This window comes from Panthera pardus, unplaced genomic scaffold (assembly GCF_024362965.1).
Source record: "Panthera pardus isolate Hobbes unplaced genomic scaffold, ASM2436296v1 HiC_scaffold_13, whole genome shotgun sequence".
NCBI classification, from domain to species: Eukaryota; Metazoa; Chordata; class Mammalia; order Carnivora; family Felidae; genus Panthera; species Panthera pardus.
The window spans coordinates 169,613,139-169,636,340 of NW_026526688.1; the positions used below are offsets into that span (position 1 = coordinate 169,613,139).

General features: G+C 43.2%; 1 protein-coding gene across 4 annotated transcripts in view; it reads left to right on the plus strand.

Moving 5' to 3' along the window:
* BEND4 (BEN domain containing 4) overlaps positions 1–19,903 on the plus strand; it is a 33,755-nt gene extending 13,852 nt beyond the window's left edge. For 2 of the 4 annotated variants that reach the window (XM_019413178.2, XM_019413187.2), the window contains 3 exons: positions 7,673–7,764; positions 14,384–14,624; positions 18,087–19,903. In XM_019413178.2, coding sequence (XP_019268723.1) covers positions 7,673–7,764; positions 14,384–14,624; positions 18,087–18,304 — 551 coding nt within the window. In that variant the 3' untranslated portion in view covers positions 18,305–19,903. The remainder of the gene's footprint in view (positions 1–7,672; positions 7,765–14,383; positions 14,625–18,086) is intronic. The other 2 variants (XM_019413196.2, XM_019413201.2) reach the window with 2 other exon arrangements.
* The last annotated feature ends 3,299 nt before the right edge of the window (positions 19,904–23,202 follow it).

Below are 23,202 nucleotides of genomic sequence, written 5' to 3' on the forward strand. Positions count from 1 at the left end.
CTTATCTAATACATATTTTCTCCCTAAGGCTCATCATAGCCTTCCTGAACTTAGGAACTCTAGACCGCACTTCAGCTCTGTGTTTGGGGTACCTTTTAAACAGCAGAATCACCAAGAAAAAGCACAAAATATGAAAAACATGGCACGTGAAGAGAAGAACACTTGTTACCCTGTGAGCTGAAACAAACAGCCAAAGTGTTAAACCTTGTTCAGCCTTAGCTGGGAATGTGTGCATTGTGCAACCCAGGTTTTCAGTGAACTGCAAAAGTCCGCAGATGACTGCTAGAGCACCAGGAAACATGGATTTGACAGTTACAAATACATTTTAGCAAGTTGGCAAATTTGAAAACATGTGCTCTGCAAATAATGAGGGTCGATTGTACTTACTCAAAAGAGTACAAACCAGAAAACTCACCTTGAATTATGCACCACTGATCCTATTAGTCCACAGTTGTCATTTTCTAAGAATATTTTAGAAAGATAAATCTGTAATGTCCGTTTTTTGGATAATTTTACAACAGTAAAAAGCCCCTGGAGTGAGTGCGTTGTGGATGTCCTGGGGCCCTCTCGGCAGCCTCCCACTTACACATGCCCAGAAGTGCCTGTGCAGGAATGTTCAGGGCAGCTTCTAGTCCTCAGAAGCCTATTGTCCACATTTAGTGTGGGGGGTTCTAAGGAGGATGAAGACCCGTGAATATATCCTGAGTAAAAACTTAGAGCAAATGATAGGAACAGAGAGGTATAAAGGATTTAGTTCTTTTACTTAGAAATCGGTAAAAGTCCTCATAACTCTTGCTGTGGCCATGAGATTGAGAGAGACAGAATATGATAAAAGACAATGGGTTTGGAGTCAAACCTGGGTTTGGATTTCTGCTTCTGCTATTTGTTAGCTGTGATTTTTGGCAAATCACTTAACCATTCTGAACCTCAGTTTCTTTCTGTACCATGAAATTAATAATACTATTAGGGGGCTCAATAATACACCTGGGTGGCTCAGTCGGTTGAGCGTCCGACTTTGGCTCGGGTCATGATCTCGCGGATTGTGAGGTCGAGCCCTGCGTCGGTCTCTGTGCTGACAGCTGGGAGTCTGGAACCTGCTTCAGATTCTGTGTCTCCCCTCTCTCTACCCCTCCCCTGCTCACGCTCTGTGTCTCCCTCTCAAAAATAAATAAACATTCAAAAATTTAAAAAAAAAATACTATTAGAATGTTGGAAGTATTAAGTTCATTAAGTAGCAGTTGGATGTATATTAGTTCTTCCAGTAAGTGCTCAATAAATAGCAACTTTAAAAACAGAGAGAGGAGGGGAGCCTGGGTGGCACAGTTGCTTAGGTGGCAGAGACTTGGTTTCGGCTCAGGTTGTGATCTCACAGTTCATGAGATCGAGCCCTGCATCAGGCTCTGCGCTGACAGCTGAAGCCTGCTTGGGATTCTGTCTCCCTTTTTCTCTGCCCCTCCCCTGCTCGCTCACACTCTCTATCTCTCTCTCTCAAAATAAGTAAACATTTTTAAAAAAAGAAAGAAACAGAGGGAAAGTGTTCTGTGCCTAGTAATACAGAAATTTTAAGTGTTTTTCTTAGATTGTAAGTGGTATTTTTTTAAATTTTTTTAAATGTTTATTTATTTTTGAGACAGTGTGAGTGGGGAAAGGGCAGAGAGAGGGAGACAGAATCTGAAGCAGGCTTCAAGCTCTGAGCTGACAGCACAGTGCCCAACACAGGGATCAGACTCACAAACCATGAGATCATGACCTGAGCTGAAATCAGACGCTTAACCAACTGAGCCACCCAGGGCGCCCCCAGTTGTAAGTGGTATCCTTAAAAAGAGGTCAGTATGCAGTTACCCAGGTTAGAAACCTCCAATCCATCCATTACGCATGTCTCTCCCCTGTGTCCTATCAGTCTCCTCTTTGGATTCCGCCTTTTGGATACACATCAGTATGGGTTCCTCCTCTCCCCACTGTTTTCATCCGGGCCTATCTCAACATGGACTACTGCAGTAGCCACTCACCTACTCCCAGACTCCAGCCTCTCCCTGCTGAAAAGCCTCTAAAGGCTTCACCTGGTCTGTAGAGTAAATTCCAGCACTCAGTATGACACATGGGGTCTCTTTCTACCTGAATCTTTTCCTGTCCATTTTTAGAGACTAGACTCTCAGCTCCCACCATACACCAAGTATTCCAACCCCATTGGACAGTTGTGATTCCTGTGCAACCTTACACTTGCTTCTGGTTTTCCCTTACTCCTGCTGTTCCTTCCATTTCAAGAACATATTCTTCTTTTCCCCACTTGAGAAACTCCAACTCATCCTTCAGCTTCCAGTTCAGGTGACACTCACCTCTGTAACAAATTCTACCCCTCCCTGTTCCCAGGCAGAATTAACCACTTGCCATAATATATCGTGTATATGTCTGTGAAAGTCAGTATCGGGAAGTTTTTACTGTGTGTTTTTGTTTTTTCTCTTTCTATCTCTCCCTGGTGTCCCAATATGAAGAGAGGCTGGCCATCTGAGCTCCTTGAAGGCAGAGATGAAGTCAACATTATCTGTGTATCCTAAATCCTAGCCCAGTGTCAGGCATGTTGTGGCATCTACCCTCATCAGTTAAATTAGACAGAGATGGGGGGGCACCTGGGTGGCTCAACCAGTTGGGCATCTGACTTTGGCTCAGGTCATGATCTCATGGTTTGAGGGTTCAAGACCTGCGTCAGACTCTGTGCTGACAGCTCAGAGCCTGGAGCCTGTTTTCAATTCTGTGTCTCCCTCTCCACCCTTTCCCCACTCACGCTCTGTGTCTCTCTCTCAAAAATAAATAAACATTAAAGAAATTTAAACAATAAATAAATAAATAAATTAGACAGAAATGGGACATTGTCATAATCAAAAGCATAACCATGCATCTGTAAGGCTGAGTATTTTCTAAAGCTCGTTTATTTCTTCATATTTACAATTCAGGTGCCTCTACCTTACAGACACAATGTGAATAGGACACTTAAAGATGATATAATCGCACAGATGGCATGGTCATCAAAGGACAGTAAATAATTTCAATCTCCCTATAAAATCACAGGTGTTGTATTTTGTAAGTCTTTAAAAACAATTATACAGCAAAGTAGATTAAATGCTTGAGAAACAAGAAGAGAAACTCTACTCTGATCAAGATTTTAACGTAATGGTCTGCAATGAAAATTGGGTACTCAAGCCCAAGCACCCTTAATATGGGGGGAAAAAAACAGAATTGGAACAGTTTTCCTTGGAAGAGCCTTAAAACAAAGTCAGCAGTCAGTGAAGTAACCTTTAAGGAACTCACCAGGCTCCTACTCGTAAAATAATAATAGCTTACATTAGGCAGTATCTACTGGGTGCTTTCTGCTTTACATGTATTATTTTAAACTTTACAGTAACTGTATACAGTAGGCAATTGTCCAGGTTTTACAGATGAGATAACAGAGCCTAAGAGAGGTTGAGTAACTTGCCCAGAATCACACAGTTCCTAGTGCCAGAGGCAGTACGTTAAGGGGGAAAAAAGTACCCATGGATTACTTTGGGACCAATTCTTCTCACACCTTCTTATCAGCTCTTATATACTAGTACTGAGAATGTGTTGAAGACCCTGTCTGTGTGGATTTAACTAACTTAACACCGGCCATGACAAAATCAAGCCATCCAAGCTAGAGGGTGTGTTTGTTTTTGAGAGTAGCACATTCATCTGGATGTCTTAGATACCCAACAGAGTATTTGTAACCTGTTTCCCTCAGTCTTTATCTGTTGACATGAAAGATGTTCCTAATTTGCTTTTTTCCTCTCAGGTTTTTTGCTCTTTCTAGGATTCTCTGGTATGCATTTTAAAATGCTGTTACGTGGTGGTGAGCACCTGGGTGGTTCAGTTGGTTAAGCATCAAGCTTCAGCTCAGGTGTGATCTCACTGTGTGTGGGTTCGAGCCCTGCATCAGGTTCTGTGCTGACAGCTCAGAGTCTGGAGCCTGCTTCAGAATCTGTGTCTCCCTCCCTCTCTGCTCCTCCCTCACGTGCACATGCTCGCTCGCTCTCTCTCTCTCTCTCTCTCAAAAATAAACATTAAAAAAAATTAAAATGCTATTACATGGCTGAGGGTGGAAATTCTCAATATCAGGATACAACTAGGGACATTTGGGGTACCTTTATATTCTCCCTTCCCTTTAATAGAAGCTTTTACAGTTTTTGGTTCCTCATTTATTGTCTCATTAAACCTGCTAGGTGCGTGTGCCTTTCTTTTGCAGAACGTATAAGTAAATACATGAAACCTGCCCAGTGGGTCCGAGGTGGTAGCTTCTCCATCGACGGGAATGACTCGCTTAATTCAGAGCATGCGTGAGGAGGCAGTTGGATGTGAGGTGTCTGGGGCATAATCAGCTTCTTGAGGATCCTGCTGCTCTTTTCTTGGTGGAAGCCCTGACCCCATCTCTCATCTCTTGGAGGCCAGAGGAGCAGTGTCTGGCCAGGACTGCAGGAATCTCAAAGGAAGCAAAGGCCTCTTATTCCCCATCTCTGAGGGCCCCATGTGCTCACTGGGAAATTCCACAGTGTGTCCACAAAACTGTAGATTGACACAACAGCAGGGCAGGAGGACAGGGGGTTTTCCACGATTGCCTTCTCAGTGCCCGGTGCTTCTCTGGGAAGGCAGCATGGTGTAGCTGTGGGTCAGGATAATGTTTCCTTCCACTTTCATCCCTTTTGAATAGACACAACTATCTCTGTTTTCCAGACTTTCTTTTTTTTTTTTTTCCACCAAAAATATTTCATTTGATTCTACACCTTCCCTATTATAAATCTAGGCAACCCTCCAAAAAGCCCTAGCAGAGAGTGATGTTTCAAATCTGTAACAGCAGGGACATGCCCTGTGCTGGATAGGGGCCTGGAGGCCTCTGCCTTGTGAGGGTCAAGGCCAGGAGCGCAGTAGGGAGGGGCTGGAGGAGGGTGTTACTCAGGGCCCAGCATCATGCCTGGTGGCTATTTCTTTCTTTTTTTTTTTTTTTTTTACGTTTATTTATTTTGAGAGAGACAGCACGAGGGGGGGAGGGGCAGAGAGAGGGAGAGAGAGAGAATCCCAAGCAGCCTCCATGCTGTCAGCATGGACCCTGACATGGGGTTCAAACCCACAAAATTGCAAGATCATGACCTGAGCTGACACCAAGAATCAGACACTTAACAACTGAGTTCTCTTTCATAACTGGCTAAATAGCTTTGTCTTGTCTTCCTGGCCTTCAGTCTTGTGCCCAGATATCAACCTACAGGACCCACTTGCCCCCTACAGCCAATAGCATGAAATTCTGTTTTCTTCCAACATTTGAATCATCTGGCCTTGCTCATAGCTTAGCACTGCTAGGAGATGGGAGAGTCGGCCTCCAAGCCTTTCCAGGGCTGTGTACAAACACTGCAGATAATATATAGCAAAGGAAGGGGTGGGGGGGGGATAATAATTATGTAGACATTCTTCAAACCACTTTTAAATTATGATACATGCCCACTGTAGAAATGTTTTTAAACTGGTTTTTACAAGGATGATAGTGTTAACTACCCTAATCTTGGTACTAAAATATAATCGTTTTTAATTATTATTAACACTTTGGTTTATTTCTTTTCAATCTCTTTATGTACATAATTATTCATAACATGGTTGAGGTCATGCTGAATATTCAGTTTTGTAAGCATTTTAGTGTTTCATTTAAACATTTTTTCTTAGACATCTTAATGACTAAAAAATATGGGTAAAGGATCAAAAGAAGTCTCATTCAAATCCTAATCAGTCCATGAGTATTTGCAAATTTTACTAAGACTTCCCAAATAGGGGCACCTGGGTGGCTCAGTTGGTTAGGTAACAGACTTTGGCTCAGGTCATGATTTTGCAGTTCGTGAGTTCGAGCCTCGCGTCAGACTCTGTGCTGACAGCTCAGAGCTTGGAGCCTGCTTGGGATTCTGTGTCTCCCCTCCCCCCCACCCCTCCCCTGCTCACACTCTGTGTCTCTCTGCCTCTCAATAATAAATAAACATTAAAAAAAATTTATTAAAAAAAAAAAAGACTTCCCAAATAAATCCAGAGTAACACCTTGCATGCGTCACTTGGCAAAGCAGTGACGTGTACAGCGGTGTTTGCTTCTGAGCACAAACCGGGAAGGACACAGTGCTGCCATTGGGAGCCTCCCACTCCACGCTGGTTGCAGGAGACTTCGACACAAGTTCAGTGGGGCCACACAGATAGTGGAAACCCGGAACTCAGCATTAGCTTCTCAGGTCCCCTGCATTTCCCCCCACAGTCAATGCCATTAACAAAAGAGTCATTCTTAACTTGCTGTGGCGTCAGTAAAGTGGGTTAGGCTTTTAACAGGCCAGTGAATTAGAGGTACTTGACAGGTTTTATTAAACTTTGGTTTAATAAAAGGCCTATTTCAAACTGATGCACGTATGCCTTCTTTTTGTTGAGTTTGTGGTTATTCGGCAAATGCTTCTCCAATTTGAAGACCATAGTCGAAGGACTGCTTAGGCATGGCCTGTGACAGGTCTATAATACACAGGTCCATAAGGATGGTTATTTAAGAATATATGGTACTTTTTTTTGGCAAGATTCTTAAACTACTTCTACTTCCTATCATTCAGATTCTTCAAAAGGATGTTGATGTAGTTTTTTGATTTGTTATATTACACCGTGATGTCACCTAAAAAACCCAAAGCTATTAGCTGTGTAGATAAAGATGGTAACTTATGTTTGCGATCTTTAAAAAAAAAAAAAAAAAAGGTAAGAAAAACCAAGAAGCAGTGGTGATACTTTAAACTGGGGATTTCGGTTAAATATTTATTATTTTCTTTACTGTGACAAAAAAAAAAAAAAAGCTAAAGAAAACACACATCTGAGACAGATAGTGGCAATAATTCCTATAAACTGGGTTATTAACTAAGCTACCAAGACCTTTAAAGGCAATTAGTACTACTTCTGAAATGGCTCTTATATCAATCTTAAGATGTAGGAATTGTTTCTGCAGTGGTACAAAAAATGTACCGTGTTGGGTTACTATCTGTTTAGTTTTATGGTAATTATTCAATGAATCTATGAGCTTCAACCTCAAAAGATTAGTGCAACGGTTAATGAAATACACAGTAACCAACTCTGTATTGGACCAGATGAGTAAAAACCCTGGCTAGCTGTATCCACATTGGGAAGCAGGTCTACACTGCATGGCATTCCTGCTTGCTTGCAGAGCTAGGAATTAATCTGTGAGTAAAATTGGGCATTATATTATTAATTAAAAACTGGCAAAACATTAGTTTGCAGTACCTTGATTTTAAAAAACATCACTGAGTGCTGATGTTACAACTTGAGTCAAAGAAGTCAAGATACATATCTTCTGTGAGTGGTTCATTGATCATATTATTGACCCAAATCCATCTTAGAGTAAGTATGACTTGAAAGTTTTCAGTGAATTGTGCTGAGCCTAAAAATTCTCCCCAAATCATAGCATCTGTTCTGTATTTACAAACTGAAATAACTACGGATGTCAAATGAAAGAAGATTCTATTTCCTTTAGAAAATAAGTCTTTTTTTATTTAAATGTTTACATCAAAAATCTCTTCAAACTTTAAAGCTTTTGATTTCCTTGTCCCGGGGTAGCTAATGTGTAATCGTTGCCATCTCTCCCACCCAGTGCCCTGCCAGACCGTTCTGGATTATTTGAAGACTGTGCTGCAGCATCACAACCAGCTCCTGATCCCCCAGCCAGCCGACCAGCCCGCCGAGGTAGGTTCCTAGGGAAAAAGGTAGACATCATTCTGTCTGAAGTTTCCTTCAGGCCAAGCTTCTCAATAGCTTCCACGGATGCGCCAGAACAGATGGCCAGCAAGACACATTTTTGACTCTCTGAGGTCTGTGGTGCTTATTACCTATGAGTCCATGTACTTTGGAGGAAGATCATACGTGTACTTGACTCACCAAGATTCAACGCTGTACTCTTGAGAGGGGGCGGTAAAGAAATGCCAGTTTAAATGGCATAGGCAAGTCTTTTGGCATTCTTGCGGCACAGGGGCTGAAATGGGAAACACCAGCCTGCCCTTCTCTGGCAGAGCCAGTATTCCAAAAAACCCCTTGCTCTAAGGCACCTCCCACACTTCTTGATTTTTAGATGGGTGTTCACCAGACCCTGGGCTCTGAAACATGAGCATTTCTTCCTCTGGACCTTGGTAGGAGCAACCACCGCCCCTTCCAAAGTGTAGGAGAAAGGGTCTGTTCTGCTGGTAATGGTATGTCAGTTTAAACATGGTACATTTTTACAAGATTTTCAAGGCTCGGTTTTGAAATATGTTGTTTTAATCATACAGACTTTAGAACCTAAATCCAGTGGAAGTAACAACAGCACCGTATGGTGCTGAGGTTAGAAATGTCCTAGATTGATAGCAGTATGTCAGCTCTTTTTACGTAGTTTGCTTCTTTTGGCAAGGTGAATTGTTCACTGGTGACAGCAGGCTGTGGACCTTCTCATCTCGTCTTCACACATCCTTCCATACTGTCTGTGTCTAGTTGAAATCATCTTGAAATTCCTTTCTCAAGGGGCACCTGGGTGGCTCAGTCAGTTAAGTGTCTGACTTTGGCTCAGGTTATGATCTCATGGTTCGTGAGTTTGAGCCCCACATCGGGCTCTGTGCTGACAGCTCAGAGCCTGGATTCTGCTTCAAATTCTCTGTCTCCCCCTCCCCCACTCACTCACTCTCTCTCTCTCAAAAATAAATATTAAAAAATTAAAAAATTCTATCCTTGTGCTATCCACTTCATAGATCCAGCCTCACACCTGCCATTCCCACCCTGACCCCGTGCCTCGCTGCTGAAGATAGACAAGAAAACACCACTCCCCACTTTTCTGCACATAAAATAGACCAGAGAATGAAAAGACACGGAAACTCACCTGTGGCATGAGACATGTTTGGCAGTCACTCCCTTTCCCTGAAGTTTGGAGGAGCTACTTCAGAGTGTCTGCCCCTTTCCTCCAGTGCCCCGTCCCTGGGGCCATCACCCTCCCTCTCTTGAATTCTGCAAAAAAGTAAGCGATACCAAGTTGAAGTCAATCCGGTGAATTCTGCTGCACTGATTCCTACCTTCTGGCACACCTGGTGCCCCCAGGAAGCCATGCCTCTGCCCCTTGTTGGGGCTACCCATCCACGCCTGTTCTTTCATCCATGCTCCCCTCCCCCTTCTGGGGCTTTGTGCCATCAGTTATTCCTTGTCTTGTGCACCGATTTACCGGGTCACTCCTCTGAGTATCAAACACCATGAAACTAGGCCTTCCCTTGATGCTCCCACACTCCCTCCATTACCATCTTTTCTTTCTCTTTCCATCACGCACTGCAGTCTCTGTCCACCCTTCCACTGTGCACCACCATGCATCAGGCTCCTTGAAGGTTGGGCCATGTCTCCAGTGCCTGTCATTGAAGGCACTTGCAGAATGGCCACCTCATTTCTTTAGAGATTAAACACTTGAAAGACTGGTCTGTATTTGTTACTCCATTCTTGGTTTCCAACTTGCTCTTTTGCCCCCAAGAATCTGGCTGCACCTTGACTACTTACCAGAGTCCTCTGCAAGTGGCCCTGGGGACATTCCCAGTGCCAGTGCAGGGGCCCTTTTTCCAGCTTCCATTATCCCCAGGACCTCACCTTTCTGCTCCATGCTCTTTCTCTTGGACTCAGTGTCAGGACTGTCTTCTCCTTCCTTGTCCTTTTCCATCCACCATTTCCCCAGAGTGTCACCTTTCATCTCCCTCTCTCACCATCCACTGCCCTTCTCCAGTCAGTTATGTTCTCTCTCTGAACACCAGCTACATGCAGGTTAACAAGTCCCAAATCTAGATCTGGGCCACCAGTCCCCAACTCCCAGCCACTGTGTCCAACTGCTGACCACCAGTGGAATGCTCTTGCACCCTCAAACTCATGGCATAGCCTCTGAATGCCCATCCCTACCCCTGTTTTCTCTGCAGTAAAGGCAGCAACAACCCCAGGCAGAAATTTCTCAGGCATTACTGATTCCTTCCTCATTCCTGACATCTGCTTGTTCCACAGCTACATTGAGTAGTGTCTCTTTTCTCTACCTCTCTCCCCACACTTTTTACCTGGACTATGCAACATATTCTTCTCCTTTCTCCACACTAGGAAGTTAGTTTTCTAAACCAGTATTTATTCCAGAATAAATGTCACATGCTTGAAATCCTTTGTTTACTCCCTAGAATAGGGTCCACATTTCCCAACTTGACATTTCTGTTATACAGAAAAACACTTCTAAAAAGCCCACTTCCTCCAAGAAGTTCTCCCTGATTACCATACCCTCTCTGTGCTCCCAGAGCACATTGTTCCTAAGAGTAATTCAGAAGTTACTTAAATGTTAAGTAATATGTCTTCCATTTGTTTGAGTCTGTGAATGCATTAAATGAATGCTTTTTATTTTGGTTTTTTCAAAGTGATTTATAGATGAGAGTTTAATAACCTCTTGGTGGCTAATTGAAGAGACTATGCAATCAGAATTTATGAAAACATAAAAAAGGGACATATCTACATTTCCTCTGGATAGGAATATTCAAACTTTTTTATTACTCATCATCGCCATTATTATGCTGTTTTTACTGTCATTTCAGGCATGTGGGCATTTTCTCAGTATTATTGATCACATTTTATTTCTATTAACTATGGTAAAGCAGTATGGTAAATCTCAGGGTTCCTGGGTGGCTCAGTTGGTTAAGCATCTGACTTCGGCTCAGGTCATGATCTCACGGTCCCTGGGTCCGAGCCCCGCCTCGGGCTCTGTGCTAACAGCCCAGAGCCTGGAACCTGCTTCAGATTCTGTGTCTCCCTCTTTCTCTGCCCCTCCTCTGCTCACATTCTCTCTCTCAAAAATAAATAAACATTTAAAAAAAATAAAACAGTATGGTAAATCTCATCCTTAAAACAGGGAGCATCTGAGTTGTTTGGGGCTGTAAATTACTTTCTTCCTGCTTTTCCTTTTTTTTTTTTTTTTTTTTTAAGAAAATTACCTCCAAATGGTATTTCTACACTTATGGAGAGCTTCATTTTTTGGAGAGCTGTTGAGCTCTTCTGTACGAGTGGATTCTTTTTAAGGATTTGAGAAAGTTCATTCCTTGGTTTCTGAGCTCCCTCATCTCCAGCACCTCTCATCTTGAAACAGACTCAACCCTGGCCTTAGGGGTGGGCTCTGAATTCAAGGACCAGGTTCCTAGTTCCACCTTTTGTCTTGTGAGACCTTGGAAAAGGATTTAACATCCTTGGCAAAACAGTTACAGGAACCCTGTCTTGCCCAATGAGCTCAGACACCCAAGGGAAAGCTGTTTTTATTTATTTATTTATTTATTTATTTATTTATTTATTTATTTATTTTAAAAAATTTTTTTAACGTTTATTTATTTTTGAGACAGAGAGAAGACAGAGCATGAATGGGGGAGGGTCAGAGAGAGAGGGAGACACAGAATCCAAAGCCGGCTCCAGGCTCTGAGCCGTCAGCACAGAGTCCAACGTGGGGCTCGAACCCATGAACTGCGAGATCATGACCTGAGCCGAAGTCAGACGCCCAACCGACTGAGCCACCCAGGTGCCCCGGGAAAGCTGTTTTTAAAACTTGCACAGTATTAGAGGCTCCTGAGTGGCTCAGTTGGCTAAGTGTCCGACTTTGGTTCAGGTCATGATCTCGTGGTTCATGAGTTCGAGCCCCACATCAGACTCTGTGCTGACAGCTCAGAGCCTGGAGCCTGCTTCAGATTCTGTGTCTCCCTCTCTCTCTGCCCCTTCCCTGCTCTCACTCTGTTACTCTCTCTTTCTCTCAAAAGTAAACAAACATTAAAAATATTTTTTAATAAACTTGCACAACATTAAATAAGTAACAGGTTTAACAACCCACTGCTCAGTCTCCTTTTCTGAGGCTGACAGGTGTACTTACAAGGACCATCACTGAAAGGATGATCTTAAATTAAGGATTGGCAGAAGCCCTCTGACCCTAGTACCAGCTTTTAATGGCCCCTTGTCTTTGTTGCTCTCCTTAAAGATCTTTCACTCTGCCCATTTCTATTCATCAGAAGCTCTTCAAATGTCCCAGTGCCGCAGCAGTAAAAAGAGAGAGAAAACAAGAAAGAACTCTTCATTGTAGCCACCATTCTTGAGCGTGTGCTTCATAGCAGCCACACTAGCATCTACTGCATCAGTCATTGTACAGATACTCACTGCACCTACTGTGTGTCGGGCACTGTTCTCAGCCCTGAGAATAAGGCACTGAGTAAAGCACAGACTAAAAACCCCAGCCCTCGTGGGCTTATCTTCAGGTGGGGAGATGGGTGGTTTCCCCACCACAAACCTGCAAGCGGGGATCATTATCCTTAGTTTGACAGACAGAGCTGAAGCTTCCATGTCGGTCACCTGTCTGAGGCTTGCCCCAGAGCCCGGCTCTGCCAGGGTACTGGCAGCACCACGTGTGAGCAGCGAAGGGGCCAAGGCCACAGAGTGCATGGGGCTAGCCTCAGTCTGTGCATCGCTGATTGTGTAAATGGTGGCAGTTATCAGTAATGTTCTTCCACAGAAATACTTTTTGACACAATCTGTGGTCTGAGGCAACCAGCCCTGGATTCCACATTCCTCGGGCCCCACCCTGTTGTCCTGAGAGCTCCACTAATCACAACCCTGGCAAACCCTTTCCTCCCTGTGCATGGGAAGCAGGAGAATTCTCTTCCCTTGCGATCTATCTCCTCCTCCATGCCGTGACCCTCTCTCTGTTCCTTGTCTTTGTGAAGGACACTGCCATTTCACCTGGGAATCACCTTGACTCTTCAGTCCCCCACACCCTGGCTCACTGGAATGGTTGCCTGCCCTCTTGGATTCTGTATCTTTCCTCCTTGCTTCTCTGTGCTACCGCAGACTCCCATCATCCCTCCATCTCTCACCCCGGGCTGTGAGAGAGCAGCCTGGGCTGAGGGGACCCTTTTTGAACCTCTGGACTCTTGCCCATCTGTGATCATTTACAGCACCAGAGCCAAGTCTTGGTTCGTGCTCCCCTATACTCAAGTCTTAAACCCACGATAATTTAGTTCTTCCCATTTTATAAACAGGGAAACTTTGGTGCAACCAGTTGAAGTCACGTGCTCAAGAAACACAAATAACACCTGGAACCAAGATTCAGTTCAGACTGCAGCTGGTCTAAATTCAGAGTATAAACCGTGTGCCTCAGCTGCCTCCCTTATAACAAGGAACCTGAGCCACACTCCTTCTCGTTCAAGGAAGTGTGACCAGTGTGGTGATGACTTTCCCCGGGTGTGATTCCATGCAGCTTTAGGGGACAGTCTTGTCTGCGCCTGTCCTCCTGGGTCCTGTGCCATTTGCCCTTCTCAGTGCTTAACTAACAGCAGTTTTTGAAATAAAACCCTATCAGACCCAAACAGTGCCAAATTTATAACCTGTAGTAAATTTGCAGAGTTGTAAAACTGAATGAGTTTTTCTTTATTTTGTACACCTTAATTACTAGGGAAGGAGTACATTAAAACTAAGATCATGGGTTAATTAATTTGTCCTGGACTGTAGAATTTTATGGACAACCAGAACTAAAGTAATGGTTGTGTAGGTGGAATTGACTAAACATGGCTTATAAATGTTACAGAAATTCCTGTAATTAGTCCCACTGCAGCTATTGAGCCTGGGAATTTTATAGCAGACATAAATTAAGAAGATGAAAAGGAAGAAAAATTTTGAGTTGACATAGTGGCATTTGCAGAAGCTATAATTTGAGGAAACCTGGTTTGCGTTACTGATTTTTTTTTTCTTTAGTTTTCACAATTCTCCCTTTTTTAAATTCACTTTTTAATGTCATTTCCACTGTTATGCAGTGGCTATCAGGTGTTAGGCGAATTAAGCACAAGTAATAAATACCTTATGAAAATAGACCACCAGCATCATTTCTAAAAATACTTAACCGCCAACCAAAGGATGAAGAGACCTGTTTGATCACACTCTTCAAAGTCATTTTTGCATATTTTAATAGATTGAAAAGGAAAGTTACGGGTTATATTTAAATACTGTTCCCTGTCATTGGATCTTGACACATTTTAACCTACCTGTTAAAATGCAAGTTATAAATAGCTCCTCTTTCAAAGGTGTTCATTATACCTCATTGGCTCTTGTTATAGAAAATGCAAATGTAATTTGAAAAGTGCCCGTTCTCAGTGTGAGCAATTACCTGTGCTCTTCAGTACCTGGTTCATTGTCAGCAGAGCCACTTGGTTAAAAAGCATGTTTGCCTTTGAAATGGAGATCGCCTTGGCTGGCTGGCTGGCTGGCTGGCTGGCTGGCTAAGTTAAGGTAATGAGAAAATACTTCGCTTTTCCAGGGAAGCAAGCAGCTGTTGAACAACTATCCTGTCTACATAACGAGCAAACAGTGGGACGAGGCGGTAAATTCTTCAAAGAAAGATGGGAGACGGCTCCTTCGATACCTCATCAGATTTGTTTTCACAACCGATGAGCTTAAGTACTCATGCGGCCTTGGGAAAAGGAAAAGGTCAGTGCAGTCAGGAGAGACAGGTCCTGAAAGACGCCCTCTGGATCCAGTTAAAGTAACATGCCTCCGAGGTACTGCATCCTTCCGCTCAGTGTCACCATCTGTGATCTCATTTCACTGCATTGGCTGTGGCTCCCCCGTGCAAGTGTTCAGCCTTTACTGTATTTTGGTTTTTTCCGCTGAGACCTTTCTAGGCTTCATGTGGCCCATCTACTTGGTATCGAGAAGTTCTTTAAAACACCTTCGTTTGCTTTAGCCTTGGCGTTCTCACTTAGTGGCACATAAGCATTGCATAGCACCTCATGTTTCACGCTTTAAATCTAGAGTTTCTTTGCTGCCACAGAAGGCCACCTCCAGCAAAACTGGAGCATTGGGAAATGCACGGAGAAAGGGAGGACGTGGAATTTGCCAAAAATTAGTAAAATGATATATCCCATTTCCATTTGCAGCTTGTGCCTCCCACCACCCGCCAGCTACCTCCTCAAGAGTACTTGCACCTAACTCCTTATTAAATTTATTAGAATTAATTTCCCTTAAAATCGGGGTGCCTAAAGTATTCCTGGCCCCATCAAACTTTATTTTGTTAGCATTTTTGAAGTTTCTATATTAAAAATACTACTTAGATGCTACCGTTTCCTCAGTATTAACAATTGATTACTTTGCAGCTGATCTACACTGTGGTAGGCCAGGCAGAGGGTGAGAAGGAGGAATCAAGAGCTACACAGTTGATTCAGCAGGTGCAAATAAACACAGATTTAGACAAGTAGAAACATTATAGCGCCACCAGGAACACTGTTCACACATGACAAATTCACATCAAAAGGCTCAAACATTAACCTTTATAATTCACTAGTAATTTTATTGGTTGGAAAAGCTTATTAATAACTTACTTGAGACAGGGATCAAAATATTTCCTGGCGAAGAAATCACAGTGAAGAAACATCATTACTGATGAGGCCTTGTTTTCAGAAAGGACACTCCAGCATTCCCTCCTGGGATGCCCACAGTATTCTGCAAGATCAGGTGCCTAAGACATGTGTAGATTTTGTTAGCAGCTGTAATTCCTCAGTGCCTCCCCCCAGCCCCCAGGCTTCCGATTTAGCACGTCTGGAGTAGGAGTGAGAGAGGCATGCATTGCTGGTGATTCTGGTTCAGGTGGCCCATCCTTGAGAAAACCACCAGGAGAGAAAACCACCAGGAATGAAAACCCCAGTGTTCCCTAGGCATGGGTGAGCCAGAGCACCGCCTGTTGGCCAGTCTGAAAATTCCACCTACTCAGTGGGTGATGGAAATTTCCAGGGTGTTAGCAGACTAAGCCAGAGTTTCCTTTATTTCTCAACATCATTAGAGCTGACAGCGTTACTCACCAAGAGTGACAGAGGCATTTGTGAGATTGGGGCGCTCCTGGGAACACTGTACTCCAAGAAGTTGCCCTGGGGCTTATAAGGGGAGTCAGGACAAGAGGCCTCACAATTGTATCCCTTTCCAGAAATTCTTACTAAATGGTTTACATTTTAACCAGCAAGTCAGTGAAACTGGGGATTAACATGCATCCCAAAGCACAGTGCTGCTGCCCTGAGCATGTTGCCTGACCCACCGTGACACTGACAAAGTCCAGGTTGGCTGACCAGAATCTACATTCTCCAGCTCGTGCCTCACCTTGGGACACAGCCACAGGCTTCCACCCGCCCATGGGTGGAGAATACACAGGCAGAACGTGGTGACTGTTTGTGTCAGGGGCAGCCAATTAGAGCGTTTATATGCTTGTCCCAAAGGCTGAAATCCTAAGGCCTTCCTGTGACCCAGATGGCATCCCTTTCATAAAGGTTTAGACCTGGTGATTCCCAAGGTGGACATCCCTGTTGTGAGCAAGATTAGAACAGCCAAGGAAACCTCAGACCATTGGACACTTTGAAAACAGGGTGCTTTCTGAAATGGAACCAAACTCCAGGTTGACCCTTCCTGAAGGTGGTCTGACCTTAGAGGGAAGAGGGCCTGTGAAGATGCTTCCTATCTGTGTAACAGAGTGAACTCTGCATTTAGTTTTTAATAGTCTTTACCACAATATTAGAGAAAGTCCTGTGTCAGCAACAGACACTAAGGAGAAGGTGGAGGTTGAGAGGTGTCATAGAGCGGGCACATTCTCAGAGTTGCAAGGTCACAGTGTCCTCATTCCTTAGCTTTTAAATTCTCCTGCTGATAGGAGTGAAGAGTCTGGACAGAGACGACGGGAAACTACAACAGTTATTGAATACTTACTAAATACCGTAGGGGTGTGAGGGGGACAGAAGAGGATCAGGGAGTTAGCCTTCAGTGTTTCCCAGCCTTGCACCCAAGGATAAGCCATCTGATTCTGGCAGTTTTGGAGGATGAGTTCCTGAATAAGCATTGTTATTTCCCTTGAGGAAGGTAACCAAGGCTGGGACTCTGGTGAGATGAGCGAGGTTCTCACCCCAGGAACAAAATTGAAGGGAATGCCAGTGAACTCAGTGATGCCCCTGCTTCTCGGCTGAGCTAGACTCTATATACTAAGATGAGCATAGTTCAGTTCTTGAGATTTTTGAGGTCCAAGTACTTGAAAAGCATCAGCATCTCCTAAAGGCAGATAGGGCCAGAATTGCATGCAGTAATTTTAGACAAATCCAGTCCTACAACCAGACCTGTTGTCTTGTAGAGGGAGCATTTGTTGGAGAGGAAACTGTGTAAATAATAGTCACATTGGACTTAGAATCAGCTATGCAAAAATAACACAGTTTGACTTAGAACTTTTTTCAAAATGCTCACTTCAGTTTATAAGGGCTCACATTAAAATAGCCAGGTAGGAGTTATGCCTGTGGCCTGACCCCCTGAGAAAACAGGAAGAATAGGTCATTTGGAAGCCGAGTTTATTTTATGGGAGCCTTGGCTACTTTCTATATACATACCCTTCTAGGCATGCTGATTGCCTTCTGGTGAAATTAAGTATTTAGAAGAAATCTGATGTGAGAAATAATTTGTCAGTACATGTATGGACATTCTAATGAGAGAAATAAGCATAACCTATGATACATGTTGAGAATGTGAAAATCTGTTCTGAGCTACAATTTGGGCAGTTTCTCAGTCACTGAGATTTTGTTAATCCTGTTGCACTTAATCTGCAGATTAGTGGCAGCTTAAAGAATACCATGCCAATAATATTTGCTGTGTTTCCGGAAATAGTTAACATTCTAAAAATGTGAGCAGATGCCACCATAGGTTTGAAATGTACTTCATAACTCTTACCAAGTGTGGTGTATCTTGTACATCTTACAGATCACATTTACCTTTCATTTCGATAGGAGATGTTCCTTAGGATTTTTACTTTTGCACATGAGTAGAAAACTTACATGTAGTGAGTTGAGTCTAAGGAGTGACATCATCATAGCATTACATTGGATTTCCCATAAAGATTTCTTGTAGAGCTTCTGTAAATGTTTAAGCAGCCTGTCTTTCATTTTCTGCAAAAACCAGTTGTTTCTCTCTCTCTCTCTTTATTGTTGTGTTTATTCCCACAGAATTCATTAGGATGCACTGTACCTCCAACCCCGACTGGTGGATGCCCTCTGAGGAACAAATAAACAAAGTGTTCAGCGACGCTGTGGGTCATGCCCGGCAGGGGCGGGCAGTAGGGACTTTCCTGCACAACGGTGGCTCGTTTTATGAAGGGATCGATCACCAGGCTTCCCAGGATGAGGTCTTCAATAAAAATTCCCAGGATGGGTCTGGGGATTAGTGGACAAAATCTTTACACTGTAGTAGCTGGTCCTCCGAAGAGTTCCAGTTGTCAATGTCTTGTTATCATCACCTGAGAGTCCAAAGCATGTCCTCCTGTCAGACTTTCCACATCCCTAACCTTAACTCTCTTGACCTACTGCCACACTTCCCAAATAGAAATCCATTTTAGGGTTATTTGGGAAGTCTCTGGAGCCTGCAACAGACTTTCGGGATATTATAGAAAGAAACAAACGAGATTTGGAATGATTACTAGCTAGACAATGGAGGTAAAAAGAACAGGTGAGCTCCTGGTCAGCTGTCTGAAATCTTCAAGTAAGTGCTGCTTCCTGAACAGAGCTGGTCCTCACAGAAGATTGAGTTAGAGTCCCTGCCCATGAGAGGAGGTAGAGACATGGAGTTATTTTGAGGGACAATGAACAAACATTCTCTTACTTTAATTCAAATTAGTTGTCTATAGTTTACAAAGACTTGAATTCATACTTCTCAGCGAAGACCTAGGTTAGGTGACATTGTATGCTGTTTCTACCTTGATAAAGCCTATATTAAAAACAAGCCAGAGAAAAGGCACTGCCAGACAGTGATTAACTGGAAATCAGCTGGGTTCTTTTTCAGTTATTTTAACCCCCTAAAATTCTACCATGTTGATTGGAAAGGCACTACATGATCTCTGGGGTTTACAAACAGCAAGCTTTCTTTTTATGTCAGTCAAGAAACCTCCAGGATCCAAAACCCCTTCAAATGCTTAATTTTGTAGGTTCATAGACCCACAGTTTCCACGGCCTTAACTCAGGTTCTGTTGACACATTGCCAGAGTGATGGGCTGAGCGATGAGAATTTCAATCAATTAGTTGTTTGGTGCACTGAAGAGCAAACAAGTGGTGTGACTGATGGGACTCACTGAATTGACCAGATGTTCTGGAATTGTATACACACAGCTTCGAGGCCGTTCTGACAGCTATGCAATAGGCTTGTCTGTAATTTCTCTGAAAGGTGAGGGTCTCTCTGTGCTGAGTTGATCTTTACAATTTGCACCAAACTTTTGTTACTTGTTGTCACCGATGAAAATGTTTCATCCCAATGTTTTGTGCCTCCTTCCCGCTCAGTGTTCCCTTGAGCGACAAGCTCTGGCTAAGTTAACACTAAAGCACTCCCACTTGTGTTCCCCTGTTTAATTTGTTGAGCTCCTTCTGGGAAATTAGTACTGTCTTTGAGAGCATTCCTTACCTATAAATACTGTGGAGGTGCTAGAATCTTTCTGAGGGCTTCCTATTTGGATGGCAGGAGAGGCTTCCTCCATCACACAGATCCGATGGTTACATTCTTTGTAGAGTATAGGGCTACATGGGCAGAAGTTACTGCAGGTTATTAACACTCTACAAACATGACTAAGGGCTTTGAAAATGGGTTGGAAATTCACTGAAAGTTTATGAGCATCCATTTATAAAGAGGAGGTTTTTGTGACCATTTTCTGTGAGACAGTAAGTTACCCTTTATGCTCAGTACTTAGCACCAGCTGTATGCACGGCCCTGGAAACGGTCCTTCTTTAGCTTTTGTTATGATTATTAGTTATATCCATTAAAAACTTTAGTGTTCATAGAGATGGTTCTTTGTCAGATCTGTTCAGTGGTGTGGGGAGAACTAATATTTCAATCCCGTTTTGGGCAAGTTAGCTAACATTTGTAAGTAAAAGAAATGATAAGGGCAAATGTGATGTTGGTTGGGAACCAGGTAACAACTGTTCTTTGGCCATCCACGGAAGAAAGAGACTTTTTGAAAAGTTTTTAGAGGTCTGAGAAGTCCACGCCTTACAAGATTCTTTGGTGAGAGGAAATCTTGGCCAGAAGAAAATTATTATCTGTATTTCCATCTTACCTTTGCTTTTTTGCATTAGGTTTCAGTTACCCTTAGTGCTGCGTTCAATGTCCTTTTTTTCCTTTAGCAATAATATTTGACTACTGCTTTAAAAAAAACTTCCAACTCGTACGTTTTCTTGCAAGCTTCAGAATTCGGCATGTCTTCACATCTGCCCATCATGGTGGAGCTCTGTGTCATGCTGGTCTTGAGTGTGGGTGATGAGGAGAGCCTCTCTGCCCTCACTCTCTGTAGCCTTACGTGTTGACGTGTTTAAAGATCTAGGACTCGCACCACTGCTGTGAGAGAGCGTGACAGGAACTTTCTGTTTGGCTGTAATTATCATCACCCGAGAAGGCTACTGGGTAGCTCTGCTCCCAAGCTACATGGTTGCTCATAGCCTTTGCTCCACAGGCACACCTGGTCTCCCTCCCTTCCCACCATCCCAGGTGGATTATTTGTCTATCAGCTGTTTTCCAGTACTTCACGGATTCCAAAGTATTGGAACTACAGGTTGGCCATCTCTTACGCGCATGGGGAAACCAAGTCCCAGAAAGATGACTGGCTTACTCACATCACACAGCCAGTTGTAATGCTTCTCCAGGGCCTGGTACCTAAGAGTATGTGCCCCGGGTCAGGTGTCCCACTACATCCTTCACGCGCTAGCTGTGTTCCTTTAGCCAGATGCTGATGGTCACTTGGGCTGTGGCACAGCATCTGCTTGGATATTCTGCCATGTCCTCTCCTTCAAGTCTGGTCCATGCCACCATTTGAGCTTTAAGGCTGCTATGTTAACCTGCTTCATGGTGGTTGCCTGCATGGTCACCCGATTTGTAAATCAGGGCTTGCGAGCGATGTTCACTTATTTTTGTAAGACCAGTGTGGCCTCTATGGAGCCAGATTTTAAAAGCTCACCACCAAGAACTCACTGCTCTGTCTTTCTATTGATCTCTTTGAAGTCCTTAAGATGTTGCTTGTTTTCTTGAGTTGATTTTCTACATGTCAATTGGACCGATTGCTTTCATGGATAGAAACTTAGTCTCATGTCAGCTTTTGGAACCCTCCTTGAGTCATTCTGTTGTTGGTGTAAAATGGATTGAGTGAAAACAGCTCAGGATGCAGCTATGCTCCACTTCCTTGATGACAGAAGGAGGTCACAGGGCTGGCCTGACAGGAAAGACTAAACTTGGCATTTTTATCAGTACTAGCTGTAGCCCCTAATCCCAGCTATCTGAGGAGTCCTCAACAGTGACAGTGTCTTAATGTGTCTTGTGTTTTCCCAAATTAAAATCCTGTGACAAAGAGTATATGCCTACTTTTCAAACTGACCTGGAGCCCCAGATGCAGTTCTGCTGGGCTCAGGATAACCTCAGTGATCCCTATCAGAGGATGTAGGCCCGGAACACATGGAGGGGAACACTGTCGTGTGAGCACTTTTACTAGAGGCACGTTTCTCACAGTGTCTTCAAGATGCGCTGTTCACAATCTCATGGTTTAACCCCCATGCTAAATGCTTTGAAGCAAATCTGTAAAGATTAAAGTTTGTACTTTTTACTTGAAAATATTACATCCAGCCCTTGACCCTGGGCATCTCTCTGTTACACCCCCAGTTTCCACCTCAGGGTTTAGGTTACTGTCACCATTTGTGTAAGGTTTCACCAGGAATGTAGGAGGGTAATGACAATGTCCGCAAAAAATTGCTGCCCTTTCCTTTGGTAACTGTTTCACAGCTGTAGAGCAAGTAAGTGAATTTATATTGTGGATCTTTCTTGGCTCTTCATCAGTTATAAATACATTGACTAAAAGATTTATCAGGATTATAGGGGTATAAAGTGTCACGATGTATTATTTGGTCTGACTACCCCACGTGTCAGATGTGGATAGAATGGTTTTTAAAGTCCAGTAGCTATTCCTGTAATATCCAGAGTCTAGACGATAATCCAAACTTGAGAATCCACAGGTTCAGGATTTCTCCATTTTCCTGCCACCTTTAATGTCTTGTCCTCCCTTCTGTTGCTCTCAGAAAATGGAGGGAGCGTCCTGCGAGATGAAACAGGCACTATTTTCAGAAAAGCAAACATACATTTGCTCTCATTTGGATTCTGTCAAACCCGTGCTCTAGAATCTAAACCCAATACCCATTCACTACCTCCTTCGTTTTTTTCTTAGATTTCAGTCATTTGTTAAGATCCCATTCTTGGGTAACTTTATTTTTAGGAAATACTTAAACGTAACTTTTCTCATTCAGTGCTATGTCGTTTGACAGTGCAGATCTGTAATTTTTGACAACTCTTACATACCAATTTCTAGAAATATAATAGAGAATGATTTTGCACAGTCTTGCTGGTGTATGTTTAATGTGGCGACACTTGCCGTAGCTGCCTGGCAAAACATGTCAACTAGAACGCTTGAGTCAGAACTCTAATGTAAATGTGTCTAAACAGCGGTATGTATCGCTCTGGTATATTATTGTAAACACAGTGATGGCTTCTTTCAGTCATATAACGACTGAATGAAGATCTCTTCCCTTGGAATAACTTGGAGTAATCTCTTGGAATAATAGAAAAATGTTACCCAGCTGATGGCCCTCTGCAAAGTTACTTGCATTGGCAGCCAATGGCATTGGGTCTTCTATTTAGGTTGTTTTTTTAGAGAGTGAAGGATTGATACCAGTGTGAAGTGCAAAAGTAACGACCTGTCAGTACGTGCCTCTTGGTGTGTAAAATTCAAAACCATAACTGATAATATCTATGCATTAGAGACCACTTTTACCCTCTACAGTGTATTCAGTTGCAAGAAGCATTGAGAGGACTGGACTCTGTCCAGGTCACCTAATGACCAGCTTGGTTAGTTTGGCTGTTGAACCACTAAATTACCAAATCTTTGTGGTAAAATGGCCACATTCATTTTCCTCGTGACCATCCATAGTTGGCTGATACAAGGTCTAGGTGTTTATGAATCACAATTCCCCAAATTGTAATGAAGATCTATCTGCTGAGGAGACTCATTAAAAAACCTGTTCGTTTTCAGAATAATTGCCGCAG